The sequence below is a fragment of the Micropterus salmoides genome, unplaced genomic scaffold (genome assembly GCF_014851395.1).
Source record: "Micropterus salmoides isolate LMB-PRFRI ecotype aquatic unplaced genomic scaffold, ASM1485139v1 Ms_hic_scaffold_11, whole genome shotgun sequence".
Lineage (NCBI taxonomy): Eukaryota > Metazoa > Chordata > Actinopteri > Centrarchiformes > Centrarchidae > Micropterus > Micropterus salmoides.
The window spans coordinates 20,972,816-20,990,815 of record NW_024040152.1 but is presented as its reverse complement, the minus strand read 5'-3'; the positions used below and the strand labels follow the sequence as shown (position 1 = coordinate 20,990,815).

At 38.2% G+C, this 18,000-nt stretch overlaps 1 protein-coding gene across 1 annotated transcript in view; it reads left to right on the top strand.

Moving 5' to 3' along the window:
* The first annotated feature begins 3,364 nt into the window (after positions 1-3,364).
* Positions 3,365-18,000, top strand: part of LOC119898290 (collagen alpha-1(XIV) chain-like) — a 21,900-nt gene continuing 7,264 nt past the window's right edge. The window contains exons 1-6 of the mRNA XM_038712476.1: positions 3,365-3,392; positions 6,067-6,216; positions 10,502-10,618; positions 14,082-14,228; positions 15,444-15,518; positions 17,550-17,689. Of these exons, the coding sequence (XP_038568404.1) occupies positions 3,365-3,392; positions 6,067-6,216; positions 10,502-10,618; positions 14,082-14,228; positions 15,444-15,518; positions 17,550-17,689 (657 nt within the window). The remainder of the gene's footprint in view (positions 3,393-6,066; positions 6,217-10,501; positions 10,619-14,081; positions 14,229-15,443; positions 15,519-17,549; positions 17,690-18,000) is intronic.

Sequence of the window (18,000 nt, the reverse complement as noted above, 5' to 3'; positions counted from 1 at the left end):
GTGTCTTTACAGCCTCAGCTGACTTTGGTGTCTTGACAGCCTCAGAGGACTGTGGTGTCTTGACGGCCTCAGCGGACTGCAGTGTCTTTACAGCCTCAGAGGACTGCAGTGTCTTTACAGCCTCAGTTGACTGTGGTGTCTTGACGGCCTCAATGGAGTGCGGTGTCTTTACAGCCTCAGCTGACTTTGGTGTCTTGACAGCCTCAGCGGACTTCGGTGTCTTGACGGCCTCAATGGACTGCGGTGTCTTTACAGCCTCAGTGGACTTCAGTGTGTTGATGGCCTCAGTAGACTGCAGTGTCTTTACAGCCTCAGTGGACTGCAGTGTCTTTACAGCCTCAGTGGACTGCAGTATCTTGACAGCCTCATCAATCACGTGGGAGACGAGCATTTTGCCTGCCTGAGAGATGGCAGTGTTGGTGGAGGAAGGAGAGACACAGGAGGCAGATCTCATGCTCTCCTCTGACCTATGTAGGGAGCTTGATCCTGTCTCTGTGGTCCGGTCTTCTCCAAAATCATCTGCCTCTGTCTCCATGTTCTCTGGATTCCAGAAGCTTTGGCATATTTTTGTAATCTCCTCATCGATATTCTGATCAAATGATGTGATCATGTCTGAGATAGCAGAGTCAGGGGAGGAACACCAAGAAGAGTCTGTCATCCTGCCGTCCTCACTCATGGAACACCAAGAAGAGGAACTTGTCGAGATGTTGTCCCCATCCATGGAAGACCAAGCAGAAGAACATGTTGATGTGCTCTCCTCTCTGATGATGGGATGATGGGTACAAGGGCGAGTGAATTCTTGGTCATCACAATGCATCAGATCATTAAGATCCTTAGCAGGCTTATCGATGGTTCCTGATACAGGGATGTTGGTAATCTCAGTGGACTCTGAGTTTATGGAGACAGCAGGAGACCTGGAGATTTTGTCTATGTTCTCTGCTTCTTTATCCGTGTTACTTGAATCAGAAATCTGGAGGAGAAACACATTTTGTTATTCTAATGCTTTCGTTAGTTACAAAATGAAGGGAAGGAAAGAACGCAGCAGAGATGTTGAGCTGCCCGAGACAGTTCATCATCAATCCTTAATAGGTTCTATGCTGGTCTGTTCCACCTGTTATATCTGGTCGGATCTAATCCAATCTATTCCTATGTACTTTTAAAGTGGTCGCACTTATTAGAATTTCCATGTAAAAACATCCTCACCTTTGAGATGATATTGCGGAATAAGCGTAATAAATGTTTGCTCTTCTTTGCCTTGGTCTCCGCAACAGGCCGAGACCAGTCCACAGAGCTCTGGCTGAAGGTTTTTTCATCCTTATGACCAGAGTTGATGGACTGATGGGTGTTGGGTGTTATCCCTTAATAATTATACTATATATCACACAGCCCCCTTTCAAATGTAATGAACTGACTCAAGATTTATAACATTGTCACATTATATGTACCGCATTTGCACATCATCAATTTACTTGTAAACATACTGGATTAAATATGGATACATCAACACAAGTTATCTGTTGATCGTTCAGATGTCTTGCAAGTAAAGTTTTCATCAAGTCTGTGACAGATGAGCAGACGCTGCCTCTCACACTGAAACTCACTGCTGATGTTTCACAGAATTTCCTTCACAAAAAACGTCTTCATCACCTTTTTATGTGTTAAATTGTGAAAATTCTCTAAATCTCTAAACTCTAAACCAATTTAGTGCTTAAGCTTCTGTAAAGTGCGTTTACTTACTGGTCTCTGGTGAGCTGGTTTTACTGATTTGCAGATTTTATTATATATTTTTATTATATATTTTATTATATTTTTTCTTCTTCTGAGCTTTCTGGCTTCAGGTTTTCTCAGTTGGAGTAGTGTGTTATTGTCTAGTGGTTAAATGTTTGAATTTCAGGTAATCTCGTGTTCGCTGTGGAGAGTAGGTCTTGACTGAACTTCTGGGTCAGTCGGCAGGACAGAACACTGTCACAGAACTCTGGGTGTTCAAGCAGAACTTGTGTTTGCACTAGTGACTGTATTATTTACATTTGCATTTACAAATGAATATAAACAACAACAAAATATATATATATGTTTATATTCTATGTATATAAGAAAGAAGAAAGAGAGACACCAAAATCAGTTCACCACAAGTGATGCAAGTACTTATTATCTATAGATAGCAGTCAACCACAGATCACAGATGTACTGGCATCCCCCACCATTTTGTGGGGAGTACCATGTAACAGTACCATTCCTGGTTAGATTTTCGGATGCTATTCCCCCTCTTTCATCCCTACGTTTCCTGTCTCCTCTGTCTAATTCAAAAATATATATTTTGTCATGTAACACTTTTCATAAAGAGGGTACTAAACAAATACAATCTAGATTAACAAAAACTATGGGTCAGGAGAAAAAACAAAATATTTGTGATTCAATAAGAGGAAAGAAGTAGAGAAACCAGGTTTATAACTACAAGCGCTCACTCTGGAGTGTTAGTTACTTTACGCTTTAATTACTTGTTTAATGAAATGTATGGGGTTGATTGTTCTTATGTAGTTTGTATGATGCCTTGTATGATGCCAATATTGTTGTTATACATTCATGCCAATAAAGCTAATTTGAATTGAATTGAACTGAGTGCAGATCTTGGCTGGGTCTGGCTGGGCATGTGTGGATAGTGCAGGACAGGGTAGGGCAGTACAGAGCAGGGCGTGTGTAATGAAGGTGTAATAATCAGACAGGCGATATTGAGACATACCTTGGACAATTCAAAAACACCAGTGACGTAAAATGTCAGTTTCAAAGTGAAAATGGCAACAAATGAATCTGCCGTCACTAACGTGACTGTCAGTTGTCCCTAGCAGAAACAAGACTCCAAACTAAAGCATACTATAACACATTTCAAGTTAGTTTAACTTGGAAATGCAATTTCATCTGCCTCCTTAAAAAAGGCTGGTCAACTCATCATGAAGAATGCTTTTGTTTCAACTCACAAATTAAGGTTCATAAAGTTGATATAACTATAGTGTTCTAGTTGTCTCAACGTTGTTTTTTTACAACTTGTTTCAACTTCATACTTTTGAGTTTAAACAAATAATTATTTAAATTTATTAATGCAGAATAACTAGTCTTACCGACATACATTTCTGCATTATTCCAGCTCACAGTTAGAGTTAAAACAACTTAACTACATTTATACTACTTTCCATTTCAAGTTAAAAGGATTTAAATTCCAAATTTGTTTCAATTTACATGTAAAAGGCCATTGTCAGGTACACACTCTAATGGTGGCACTACTTTTTCCTTGTTTACCACAAAAGTATTTGGGTTGGAATTTGAATATATGAGGTATCTGCAGTGTAAAAATATATATATAGTAGAGATGAACGAGTACACCACTATCTGTATCTGTAAAATTATTTGTATCTATAGCCGGAATGGGCAGAGCTTAACCTGGATGTGGGGGGACTAACTGGATGTTAGTTATTTAAGCCTGAAATTGGTATGGGTTAATCAGAAGTTCTTATATTTATTAGAAAAGTATTTACAGAATATCCTTAGAATTCAGCTTCAAAGCAATATTTTTGATTATAATAGTAAGTGAACAATAATCTGATGATACTCATACTTGTAAAAAAGTATCTGCAGCAGATACTCGTTTCAATTGAGTACTCACTCAACCCTGATAAATAGTCAATAATGTCCATGTTTTAACTTTGCCATGGTTTAAAGAGGTTTCTAATAAACTGAAAAGACACAGCAACTAGGCTATTTTTTTCTCTTGCTCCCATCCTCACACACCCGCCATTTTTTTCAACTGATAAATTACATACTCAAGTTCGATCAACACATATCTGACAAAAGTCTACTAAAACTTGTTAAATCTCTTTAAGTTAAAAAGAAAACGTAAGTGGACATTACTAAATGGGGCTGTAATGATTTACAGTGCAGCTGTTGATGTGCAATGTCAGCAGTCAATGGCAGTATAAAATAGAGTAGTCAGTAAAAAAGAGTTTTCAAACAATCTAAATCACAGAGGTCCTTGAACATTCAGTCAGAAATGTACACAAATATTAGGCTGATGGTTCCAGTAGAATGCGAAATTAGCTGAAGATTGATAGTCACACAATATACAGCTACAATATATTAAAAGGAAACTTAAAGGGGCTATATGTAGTTTTTCAATAAATCACTTAATACATCAAATTTTTACTTCCTTTTTGTCAATGGGCGCAGACCTCTCTTAGAAATGAAGCACACATCTGTTTTCTCTGTTGCTTGCATCAGCCATTGTTCTGCTTTTAATGTGAGGACACTGGGTCCGGATGTAGCCCTGTGTGCGCTCCCGAGCCTCTCTCAGACTACAGCGACAACACCGCAGCTAACAACATGCTGTCCACTAACACCACAAAACAACCTGCTCCCAGCACAACATAAACTCCACATAAGGATAGAAAACAACAATAAAGTTTTTACGTGCTGAAGCCCATCAGACCAAACAAAATTCACATGATATCCGTGAAAAGAGTGAACATCAGAAAGGCTGGAAAAACACAGAGATCCACATTACTTCACCAACTAACACAACCCACATTACTATCCTGTGTACCACCAGTATTATGTCAAAGTATTGACTTAACCTGCAAGAAAGGATGTAACAGTAAAAAGCAAATGTGGAGCGATTTGTTTATAACGTTAGCCTACAGTGATATAAGGCAGGAGCGGCCAGCTAACGCTACATTAGCTCGGACCTGCCGCTGCTTCATAACGTTAAATTTAGATTTATTGTCTTTTTACCAATACCCAGGTACACAGCTTCTCCACTGTCTCAGTCGTGTAACTAACATGACCCACATAATATACAATACTGCAACAAAACAGCGATAACAACACAGAGGAAGAGCCTTCCGCTAACGTTACAATGATGTTACTTACTGCGGTCTAACCGTTAAAAAGTGTGAACACAATCTGATTTATAATATTCAATCTAGCTCACTAAACGTTTCATTATCATCCAATACATTTAGCTGTGTTGACATTTCTGAGCCTCAGAAATGATACACAGATAGTAATGTTAGCCTACTGAAAAGCAGCAAGCGAGTTAATGCCGATGTATCACATCAGCTAAATGCAGGAAAGGTAACGTTATTATGTAATGAGCATGGATTAGTTCAACCTCAAGCAGCTGATAAAAAATATTTCTGTAATGTTGCAGTGGTAGTTTACCTTAGTTTCCAGCATGTTGTGTCTCTTCCTGTCTCTGTGTAGCCGTTGTCATACTGCCTTTTTTCCCCGGAGTATTGTGCCAATAAGCTGGTGTCTCACTGTGCTGTATGAAAGGTACGAAGCCGGTGTTGATCTGCCTCTGAGCAGGGAACGTTTAAGTAACAGAGCCTGAACATGTCTGCAAATCCACAGTCAGTGCCAGTGTTTTGTGTCAGTGTTTTATTTTTATTGCATTGGCTTGGTTTCTTTTTTTAAATTTAGCCCTTTATTATATGTATGCAGGAATGTTTTTTTTCATTTAGTAAAGCACTTTCTAATAGTTATTTGGAAAAGCTGGTTTAATAAAGCTTGTTATTTTTATAACTTGTATTTTAGTGGCCTAGTTGTGTTTGTGTGTGTGTGTATGTGTGTGTGTGTATACTCCTGGATGTCATTGTGTAGTACAGAATGCTCCTATTTACAGCAGGGATGGAAACATGTGGTAATAATGGTGACATTTACCACTCAAAATTCTTAGATATTTCTAATATATATATATAGATATTTCCTTGATTTCAGACAGAGGTGGACTAAAGCAGCTTCTCATCTCTAGCATGGTGACCGTCTGAAATGAACTCACTGGCAGGTTTTATCACTTGTAGATAGGTGGCTAATTAAGCCTGTGTTAATGTTGATTTATTTTAAAACCATCTCTGGTAATGTTGGCACGATGTGCAGGATGTAACCCACCAAGTTTAAATTCTAAATGGCAATGTTTCAAACTTCTGTTAATAAAAATTACATGAAACTGAATTTGGTTTTTAGTGTTTTTTCTTAAATACAATAACTCATCTTTACATGTGTGTGTGTGTTTGTCAGTTCCAGGACCACTTTTGGAGACAACAGTGGGTGAAGATGTGAACACCATGCTCCTCCTGAATCTACTAAGTGGGACGGAGTACAGTGTTCAAGTGACGGCTTCCTACCCGACAGGACAAAGTGAACCACTGCTAGTAAATGCAAAGACATGTAAGCATCATTATCATACACCTGCAAAGACCATTCATACATTGTTGGAAAAATGAGTAGTAAATGGTGGATATGATATCAGATTTTTATTTGCATGACTGTAAATAGAATAGGCTGTCTTACATTTAGTTTGCTTAAGTTGGTTTGTTGAAGTTAATAAGAAAAAAACAGATGCAAAATTTTAATTGAGCTTTCCCAGATGATAACCTAATTAACTTTTGGAAAGTCATACCAAATTTCAAAATGAGTCAATCCAAAATGAGCCCTAATGCGGACTATACTTCACCTTACAGTCTAAATTTGTCACAAAAGACAGTGTGAACATCAGAAAGAGGAAGCAGCAGCTGAAAAGAAAAGAAAAAGTGTGAAAGGTGCAACACGCGTTTTAACTGCCTGCTGATAACGAATGCTTTAATTTCCATTAAGACTTTAGCAAACAGACAGATACACAGAAGCATATTAATATTTCTTAGTCAGCCAGTGTGAACAATCCTTTTTGCATATAGATTTGGTATAAGTAGGTGCAGTAAGACCTAATGCAACGTCGCTTTCATCTAAAACAAATAGACTGTCAGGAGAAAGGAGAAAGAGAGATTAACTGGTGATACAGAGAGAGAGAGAGAAAGAGAGAGAAAGAAGAAAAGTGTATGTAGTGTAGATATCTGTGTGGGTGCATGTGCATGCATCTGTTTGTGCATTCTTTCTTTGAAATACTCTCAGAATAGTGTCACTGTCAATCACCAAACAGTCATGTTGTCTTTTTGGCTTACTACCATTCAGTGTGTATGTGTGTGCGTGTGTGGTTTTAAGGAAACTGCTGTATCATCCCCTTCTTTAAAATCTACTGTTGTTTTTCGGGCCTACTGTCTGATTGGCCAGAAGGGACTCACCAAATAGGGGGTGACATCGCATGGGATGAAAACAAACATACTGTCATGAATTTCTGGTGCACATTAATGCACACAGCAAAAAGAGATTTTTGCTTTTTTCTTGAAAAGCTATTTCCCTTAACTTTAGAGGAAAATATAGAGAACCAAAATCTACGGATGGAAATTAGCTTGTAGCTACAATCTGACATGTTTACATGCATGTATTCCATGTTTGTTCATTAACATGTACTGTCCCAGTTAAATAAAATGTAAGGACTAAATGTGGAGTGATTAATAGATTTATAATCAACAATTAAAGCGGATTTCTTTTGATACACAGATTACTTATCAATTTGTGCTGCAGTAATATGCTGTCTTTCATTTGTTCATTAATCATCCCCCTGTTGGATGAGTGACAACTCCCTCATGCCTTCCTGTCACTATACAGCTCTCATCATGAAAGATCATTTCATAAGGAGAGAAAGATTAAATATGAGGCATTGACATGTAGATTTATCAGCCCTCCATATTTAAACTTTACACCCTGTCCCTGGTGTGGCACTTTAGGTTGTTGCCTCTATCTCACCTATATTTTGCTCTACATAAACTCCATTTCAAGTACAAAAAATCTGGAAATACATTTTTGGATTTTCAGTCATTTACGCACTTTTCTAGTCCTATTTGTGCCCATTATTTGTTACATTTTTTTGTATTTTGGCAGGGGGACATAAAACAGGACTCATCACCAAATATTCAGCAGAAAACATATTCTCTATCAGATGCAAGTAATTCACAGTGCACTGATACATTTTAGATGTACCAGATTTTCCCATAATACACAGGGCATATTTAAGCTCATTATCCATATTTGTACTCTACAGTGGAGGAATTCTGATTTATTAAGGGGGATGCATTCAGTCATTTGTCATTTTAATAAGGGAGATGCCGTAACATATTTCCCTGGGTACACTGCATTCATTACAATCTTACCATGGGCGCCAACTGGCATGTTTGCATCAATAAATTGCACATACTAGCATATAGCATAAAAACGTAATTATTGGTACCTTGAGAACCATTGAATGAAATCAAACTGTTTCCCCCAAATGAAGTTTTATGTGGTTTGTATTGGGGTGCAGGCACTAGCTGTAGAGTAAAGAATTAATTTTCCTCTGAACCACTGAAGGGTGCTCAGTCAATCAGGTCTCAAGAATTAGCACAATGTTGTAAAATGGGAATGCCGTAATATGTTTTTTCAACAACAGAAAGTAAGTGAAAGTTGAACTGTGAGACGGGAAACAGGCTGAAGTTGAAAGAAGAAAAAGTATAGTGGAAACTAGGGTGGGGGTTTGGAGGTTGGGAAGGCAGATGGGTGCAAATATTTGGCTTCAAGTCTGGCAACCTCAACTCTCTCTCTCACACACACAGAGGTAATTTCTGACTGATTGCAGTATCTCCATATGGTTTCCCATGGTTTATATCCATAGTACACATTTTATTTTGACCTTTGGATAATTTAAATGCTACCACCTCCTCAGTTCCCTCACCTTTTTGTACTTTTTATATTTTACTCTCCCCTTCTCTAATTATATTATCCTTCTTTGTCCAAGTTTCGTGTTTTTTTCGAAGTTTAAACCTGTCTTTGCATACTTCCACTTAAGCCTGGTAGTGTACTCCATCTCAGCAAAACGCATTTGATGTGTTCTTAGACTTGTGCTGATTATTGCAAAATATAAAAGTGTCATCAGACGTGTCTCAGACGTCCCTCAAAACAGGAAACAAAGTCAAAGTTATCCAAAAACAAATAAAATTGTGGAATAATATGCAAACGTTTCATATGGCTTTTGTTTGGAGTAAGCTGCCATCCTTATACAGTTTCTTATTGTCTGTACACGTGCGCCTAAACATAATATTAAAAACATATGTCTGTATTCATGTGACAACATGTGCGTTTGTACATGCTAGTGTGCTTTTTGCACATCTTTGTTTATGAGAGTGAGTTTGTGTGTGTCTTTGCATATTATTGAATGCAATGATGGGTTGTCATATGCATTATTCACTAGTATTTAAAACAAGGCACCTGCCATATGGTCCCAGCATAAAATATCCATTTACTATCCAAATTTATTTTTATACCGTCAGCAAATTCCGTTAACAAGGGGGAAAAACGAGTGAAAGGGTAATAGAGAGAGAAAGAGAGAGATTGGGAGGGAGGGAGAGGAACAACGAAGAGAGTAACTCCTGGGAGGATTGCTTGCTTATGGTACACTGAAATCTCACAACCAAACAAGCTTCAGATATTTAAATTGCTCTTGGTGTTTTGCATTTTGCTGCATCATGCCTCATTGTTCCCCCACAAGACAGTTAAACACCAAGCCTGACTAATTGTGTTACTTTATGATTTGTCCTAACATATGCCCTAGAAGTGAATGTAGTAACTGGAACTGTCAGGATAGATACATTCCCACCATTTACACTTAATATTATTGGTACATTGTTAATCTCTTAAGCTATCAGAAGACAAAAACAGAGATGTGTGCTATTTGTGTATTTGATGCATAATACAGACAATGTAGCTCTAACTCTATCTTTAGCCTAAACCCAACCTTAATGCTGACTGTTCAGATTGAGCTCTACACTACTTTGTGCACTATTATTAGTCAATCAGTCAAAGTTTTGGTGACACATTATAAAATATGTATTTGATATGAAGTTGCATATAACCATTACTATTTCTCTCTGAACAACCAAAGTGACGTGTAGTTTACTTAATCATATGTGTCTGCAGCACAATGAATAAGAATCAGAGTTTACTTCATGAGTATACTGTAGTTTGGTGCAGACTTAGTTGCCTACATTATTCATAGCTTGAGCAAACCCAGCCATAGTGCTATATGGATGGGTGTCTGAGTCTCTCCCGGTTGGAGTCTTGGGTGAAGTGGGAGAAGGAGCTGGGTGGTGGATTGTTTTTACCAGACGAGAGACAATAAGGAAAAACCCTGGTTAGGTCAGAAAATGTGTTTTGTCAGAAACCAATATTTTTTTCAATACTGTAAAACATTACTTATAACTTACAATGTACATTACTGCAAGCCATTCAAAAGGATAATAATCAAAAGTGACCATTTTATCAGACTTTTACTTTGATGTTCTGCTTCATGTTTTTATTTGTTTGGGAGAAAATACTTGGCTATTGATTGTAGTGCTGCTGATTGTTGCACAATGTTCATGTGTCATTTGATAGATTTTGTAATTAAATGTAATTCTCTTAGAGATGTCTTGTCTGTACAGTAATTTGTAATCAACAGACAAAGGGTTTTTTTTTGTGTGATTGCACATAGAACATCAGTGAGTCTTACATGAAAACAGGAATTTAAAAAATAGATGCTGAATCTGATCTTACTCTCTGTCTCTAGTGTTCCTCGGTGTCTCTGGCTTGTCAACCTACCAGGTGCGTCCCAACAGCATTTGTGTCCAGTGGCAGCCTCTTCTACATGCCACGTTATACAGAGTCTTCATACAGTCCACACTCAGTAAGTTAATGACAGTGTTTGGGTTTGTGTTTCTCATCTGTATTCTCAAAGGTGGTGAAAAGTGAGTTAATTTCTTGATTTAATGCTTTTATAAGTTTTGCCTTTGACACCAGACAGGCAGCTCAATCCAAGCAGACTGACTTATCTGTTCTGACTTCAAAATAAGCGTAACTTCATCATTGTGCTAAAATGTGGTCCGAATTGCACCTTTTAACTGCTGTTTGGAAAAAAAACTACTAATGAAAAAAGTTACATTCAGACAACGTTTTCAGAAACAAGTAGAAATCCTTGAAAAAATGCATGTACACAGGCAACAGTTTTCTGTTTTCACCAACATTTCAGTGTGCACCTGCAGTCATCCCAACATGTTTCATCATGGCTTTTGCCAGTTAAGTGACTGGAATACAATTCAGTCAATAAATCAAATGTTTTACTACAGATCTGATATTTGGTTAGGTGGCTGGATTTAACTTCAAATTCGGAATATGTTACCTTATAGATTTACAGTCTGTCCTCATGAAAATGTCTCCTCTGTTTATTATTAACACAAAGACGAGTCAGCTCAGGACTGGTTGGATGTGTGTGTTGGTTACATATACCTTTCACAGTCATCTGGATTCATATTGATATGAGCCTCTGTGGAAATAAGACTTATATATTTCTGTCATTGCAAAGGATATTCATAAATCTCTCTGTTTGCTGAAAGGAAGGGAGATATGATATGAATGCGTATGGGAGGAAACCGCTTGAGAATTGCCCATGTTATTGTGTCAAAAATAAAACAAATAAAGACACCGAATATGACCTAAAGAAGCTGTTTAATGCACAGCTCATTTACGTTAATACCTGGAAAAAGGGAGACAGAGGAAGAAATGAAGGAGGGAACAAAGGAAGGAGCTCTTAAAAAAGAAAGAAGTAAACTCTCATACATATCTACCAGAAACTAGTTTAATCAAATCACTATTCAAAACATCTATTTAAACCTCACCTTTGTTACATTTGTCCCATTGAATCAAATGTCGAAAATATAAAACCCTTAATAAAACCACTGTACAATTTGTCCTTTCGACAAGAGAGTATTTTGGAGCTGGTCCACTCACAGTGAACAGCTTCAAGTTCAAGTTTTATTTTTATTTGTCCTCAGAGGGCCGTTGGTTGTGCAGCACAGGTTCGTATTAAATCGACAGTAAAAAATAACACAGTTGAAACAGTGACAATAAAGATATTTTTCTTTATAGCCGTATGCTTATTCTTTCGATTATTTATCTGTCCATGAGAAAATCTTTTCCTAAGTTTATTTTTTAAATGTCAGCATATGTTAAAAGGTCACATAGGAAACAGAATCAGGCACAGTGGCGATGGGTTTTTTTTTTTTTTTTACTTTACCTCTGAGATGATAATAATAATGAGAAAAGAGATATGGGGACATGGCAATACTTAATAAGTCTTCATAATGATAGGTCTATGGGGCCATCCTCATTTCTTTCAGTGAGTCCACTGTGTTGGTGCAGTGGGAGATCATGTCATACACAGCTCAGGAAAGAAAATGGAAGAAACAGAAAGATGGCTTGGCTCAATACTTTCTGTGGCACAATAAAATGTCATCCAATGTACTTAATAATGTGCAAGTCTGAAAGTTGTACAAACTGGGGTTAAAATAACCAACTGTAGGCCATCTACCTATAAAAGAGCTTTCTTGTAATCCTTCTGTTGCCCACAAAGTAGTACTTGGTTTAAAAAGTTAAACCAGGAATAGTGACATGACACTTTCAGTCTTTACGCTAAGCTATGCTAAGCTAAGCTAAAATAAGTTAAGCTAATCATCTTCTGGCTTTAGCTTCTTAGTGTGTAGATTTAAAAAAAGGCAAAATGTTCCTTTAAAATACATTTTCTGCCTTTTCTCTTGTTGAAATCTGCAAACTGTGAAAGAAATGTACTTTCACCAGAGTTGAGCATTTTGAAAAAATAAGTTAATTTATTTCAATTATGCTATTCATTATTCGGTTGTGTCGCACAGGTGTGTCCACACCGTATTGCTTAGGCGTGTCAGTGAGGCAGCACGCACAATATTAAGGCGATGACAGAGCCACACCTGAATTGAAAATGGTTAATATGTTAGCTCTGTTTTAAAATGACTTTTCCAGACAGGGTTCCAGTTGATGGTTGGAGTATAGGTTGATTAAAATAAATGGGAAGCTGGAGCGCTAGCTAGGAAATGTAGAGATTAGAGACATGAATAAACCTGCTTCCACTTGAAGGACCATGCACAGTAAGTGATGTGTGTGTTCACCTTTCACTGTCTTTTACTATCAGAGAAATGACAGCAAAATGAGAAATCTTCCTTCCCACCTGTACTTTTTTATTTTTTATCTCCTGTCTGAGCAGTGACTGGAATTGAGAGATTTGGTTTAATCCAATCAGAGCCAACCAGTAGCTAAAACACCTTCTCAGATGGAGAAGGTTTTCCTAAACTTTCTTATCTATGGCTGTTTCTTGTGTGTGTGGTGGGGGAGCTAATTTCTCACTCCCCAAGATGAGAGACACATTAGGAAACAGATTTGGACTAATAAAACTGACAAATGGCAGCTATTAATATATGTGTATGTGCACTTCCAGTTTGTCCATTTTTGGTTGCCAACATTATTTCTTTTCTGTGATGCTGTCCCTCTGCCGCTTTCTAATATAAACACTAAATTGAAAGTGTTTGCAGTCTGCAATCTGGAGGAAATTGATGAAAGAAGTCAATAATGTGATTCTTCTTCGGTGGATATAATGATGGTTTCCACTGTGATTTTAACTGCAGAATTGTCTAGTTACTTTTTGGTGCACTAGTACAGCTGCAGTTTGTCACCTTGCTTTATTTTACGTTAGATTTTACATTCATTTGTGATAAATCAGCCAGAGATTGGATGAATGTGATGCACTACAGACTTTCATGTATCAAATAAGACATGAAGCTTACCAAGATGAGCTGAAAACTGATATATGTATAAATTGATATTTACCTGTATATCCTACCGTCTGTTACCCTAAAATAAGGTATTAAAATTGTTGTTATTAATAATTATTTTTACTTGTTGCAGATACTCCAATACTACAGTTGAAAGCAAGATTGTCACATCAAGTTTGAATTTCCAGACGACCTGACCGGGTCTGTGCATGGTGGTGAATGAGTGCTACTTCTGTACTTCAGCTGCTAATCTTTAATGTGCCCTTGAACATGAGACCTTGCATCCTGACTGCTCCAATAAAGCTGCTTAGTATCCAACTCTGACATAAAGTGATTACTTAGCAGCTCCCAGGCTCGACAATAATGCCGAACATGGCTGAAAAAGAGGAAATGTGCTCCGCAAATACAGTTAATTTGAAACAGGTGCTTTAGTAGGATTTGAGCCTGATTTTATTTCTGTCGATCTGAAACTTCATCCTTTTTTTGTTTGTTTGTTTTGTTTTTTACTTGCAGATGGTCAGAAGCAGGAAGTCAGCCTGGGAGGTGGTGCTTCCCGACAGTGCTTCTATGACCTCACTCCAAGCAGCCAATACCAGATCAGCATTCACACCCAGCTGCAGGAAATGGAGGGACCTTCTGTTTCCATCACTGACATGACATGTATGTCTCAAATGTTTTATATAAGGAAGTTAACTCTCACTCAACCCTTTTTCCATTTTTTTTACCCATGTCTTGCCCACCTTCACCCCTCCCTCCTTTCTTAGTTCCCATTGAATCCTTAAAATCTCTCTTTACTTCTCATTCTCCATCTGTCCCGCCTGTTAGCCACCTTCTGCCATGCAACTGTCTCTCCTCTGCAACCTTCTCTTCTTCAGTTCATTGGTCAGCTGAGGAGGTGAGGTGATCCTCACAGCTGCAGGGACAAGGAGGGCTCAGCTTACAACCAGGCTTATAGATATATGGATAGATACGTATGGTCTCAGATACAGATAGATAGATTCCCCACAAATTATGTTGTTGATCCACAGATTTTAAGTAGACACCTGTGATTAAATTCAACAGGAAGCTCAACCATTTGATTAAGCAACAGTTATGGGTCCATTGACAAGTGAGCTGAAGTGTTAAGATAAAATAAAGTAGGAAAACTACCAGACAAGTATACTCACTTATGTCCAGTTTTTGAATTTTTACTTCAGTAAAAGTATTGGGAGGAAAACCAACACGTTACTGTGAAAGCCAGAGAAACATTTTTTTCATGAAGTATGTACCTCTTCTGTGGGCAGTCGCTGATGTTTCCAGGATGATTTACTTGCTGTACTTTAGGTTGACAGAACCCACTGTTTCTGCAAAGTAATTGGCTTGGCACTGAGGCATACCTTAACCCGGGGCTGTTTTGACACTAAAAAAACATCCTCTGGTCAGACAGATACTAGACTGATGAAAATAGCCCTATTTGCTGTCCCCAACTTATAGAATGAAGGTAGAGAGATATGTAGAAAGAACAAAGAAAGATTTTTAAGTTTGATTGCTGTAATTCAGAGACGGAAAGAAAGATGGACAGAGCAAAACACAGCAGTTGGATTGTTCATGTATACGTAGATTGTAAAGACAGATTGCTAGAAATCTTGTCTATGTAAAGGTCAAGATCTCAGGTGTAGGAGGGAAGAAGAGGATTAGGAAACTTTCAGCTTAATAGAAACAGGCCACTGCTGTCTCTCAATGGGCCAGCCTATTGACTGTGTTTGTGTATGTGTGTGGTCGGCAGATAAACCCCATGATGATGACACTTGTCACTGCCATCATGATCGATGACCTTGTCATGTTTCCCTGTGTGTGTGTGTGTGTGTGTGTGTGTGTGTGTTTGTGTGTGTCCAGTGCCAGCGCCCACTCAAGCTCCGACTGAACCCCCGACAACAGAGCCCCCTCCCACCATCCCACCTCCTAAAGAGGGTGAGCAAGAAACACAAACTCACTTTCATATCACTTTGTGTGTTGTAGTCAATTCATTACTTTTTACGGTAACTGTATTTTTTTGATTTTGAAACAGGAAACGAGGACGTAATCTAACAGTTCAGTTTTTGTTATGCAACTCTGTACTTTTCACAACTGTGAACTGTGTTTAGTTTCAAAACATCAACAGTGACCTGGAAGGAAATTTGGGAATTTGGTGGGGGTGATATAACATAATCAGGGAGTAAAGTAAATTTTAGGTAAGCAAAAAGAAAAAGTCCGAAGACACTTGAATGTCTCACACAGGAAGTCGACGACACGTTTTCTGTATTCCACAGTGACTTTACTGTGGGCTGCAGCTGATTGCTCCCTCCCAGCTTCCGCTTAACTAATTTCTGTTCAGCCCCAAAATAACAGAGCACTCAGTCCAATTACCATTCACAAACAGGCCACACTGGCTCCAACATAGAGGGTGCACCTGTGAGTGACATGTGACATGTCACTTTATAACTACAGTATGTACATGTTGGCTAGTCTTTTTAAATTCCAAGCTATGTTAACAGTAACACATTGTTTTTAATTTTCTTTACCCAGGAAGCTACGCTATCAGTAAAATAAATGAATCCTTACAAAACACTTAAACACTTACACTAAAATGTCACAGGGAATCCGAACATTGATCATAACAACTTAATACCAGAGGGTTACCCTTTACTTTAAACCTAGATTAACTGTAATTTAAACTACAAGGGTAAACAGCTCATGAACAGGCAAGATACTCTCACTGTAGGGGATTGACAAGTCTGACAAGTCTAGCGAGATTAGGAACAAAGGGTCTCAAGTTCACAGTCCGACCCTTCACTTCCTACCCATACGATACTGCTCCTCTGTTCCTGTCTAATGGTCTCAAGTAAAAGTGCACTACAAACTCCACAGACATGAACTGACACACCTGCTGAGCCTGTCTGTAAGCATTTCTGTCGAAGTTTCTGACCTTTGTCAGACCGATGCCCTCATCTCTAATGACGGGCAACCTTTACTCAGGTCAGAACCACAAAGATGGGGGAAAGAGAAAGCAAAGGTGTGGACTTAAGTGGAAGAGAGAGACAGAAAAAACAACAAGAGGAAGAGAAACAAAGTCATAGGCAGGATGAGAAGGACAGGCTCTGCATAGAGCTGCAGACGGAAAGCAGAGGGGAGTAGACAAAGACAAATGGGAAAGACCGAGTGGTAGCATCAGACTGAGAAAAGTGAGAAAAAGACAGTTTAAAAAAAGGGATAGACAGAAAATGATGTGTGGTGACAGTGTTTAAGACAGATAACACAGACTGAGATATTAAAAAAGTGTAATATCATCATAGCTTTGATCAGAATAAGCCACATGAAACCATAAAGTTTTGTAAAAATATATGATAAAAGCCTTTATTTCTAATACCAGTAGAAAATATTTTTGTATTATTTAATGTTTTATTTTATTTCCTCATCTTCTCTTCTCTTCTCGCACTTTGTTGCATTTCGAATTACAACCACTTCAGGTTATCCCCCCCTGGCTTTTCTGAAAGTTGACATGCTCATGAGCAAGGTTTGGAATTCAGTGAAGAACTTAAAACCACAAAACAACTTTACGGCATAAGATAAGGCTACTGGGAGTCATTTAGAAACCTGAGAAGAATAAAAGAAGGAAAAGTCATGCTTGACTAGGAATAATGGTCGAAAAATCAGTTTTCAAACTCTGAGTTAGAGCGTGTGCATTATAATCTTATAAACTCTACAGTGTGAAAATTAATCTGAGGACGCAGCCTTTGCACATTTACCCTTTTGCAGCAGATGTATATTTGCAGTGCTTCATGCTATGCATATTTGCTCAGAGTCTGAATATATGAGGCAGCGAGTTAACATTCAAGTTATGCTTTGTCCTCCTTTGACCTTCATTCTGTATGAAATTACTTCTTTAAATGTAGAGAAAAAATGATGTGCTGACTAAATCTATATATATCTCTTGTCTGTCCTTTTATCCATCTATCCATCTAGTGTGTAAGGAGGCCAAGGCTGACCTGGCTTTCCTGGTCGACGGTTCCTGGTCCATCGGAGACGACAACTTCATGAAGATCACGCGTTTCCTCTACAGCACTATGGGATCGCTGGATCTGATTGGACCAGATGGAACCCAGGTCAGTCATGTGACTACACTCACACCTAGGACATTTTACCCCAGGGAGACTGTCTCAGAGGAAGAACTCCACAATAAAACAGCAGTGAAATCTTACTTGCATGCTTCTACTGTACCTACCTTCCCCCAAATGCGTCATTGAAAAATGTTTGAGTTCAGTCTGGACCATGTAGGTCTGAATAATGTTGCAGTGAGTCTCCTTGGAGTGCTGGTATTCACATTTAGTGGTTCTTGTGTCTGGTTTAAATGTCTGTAGTCAAAATGACTGTACAGCCAGTTTATACATAAGTTAACCAACAGTAATACAAGTGT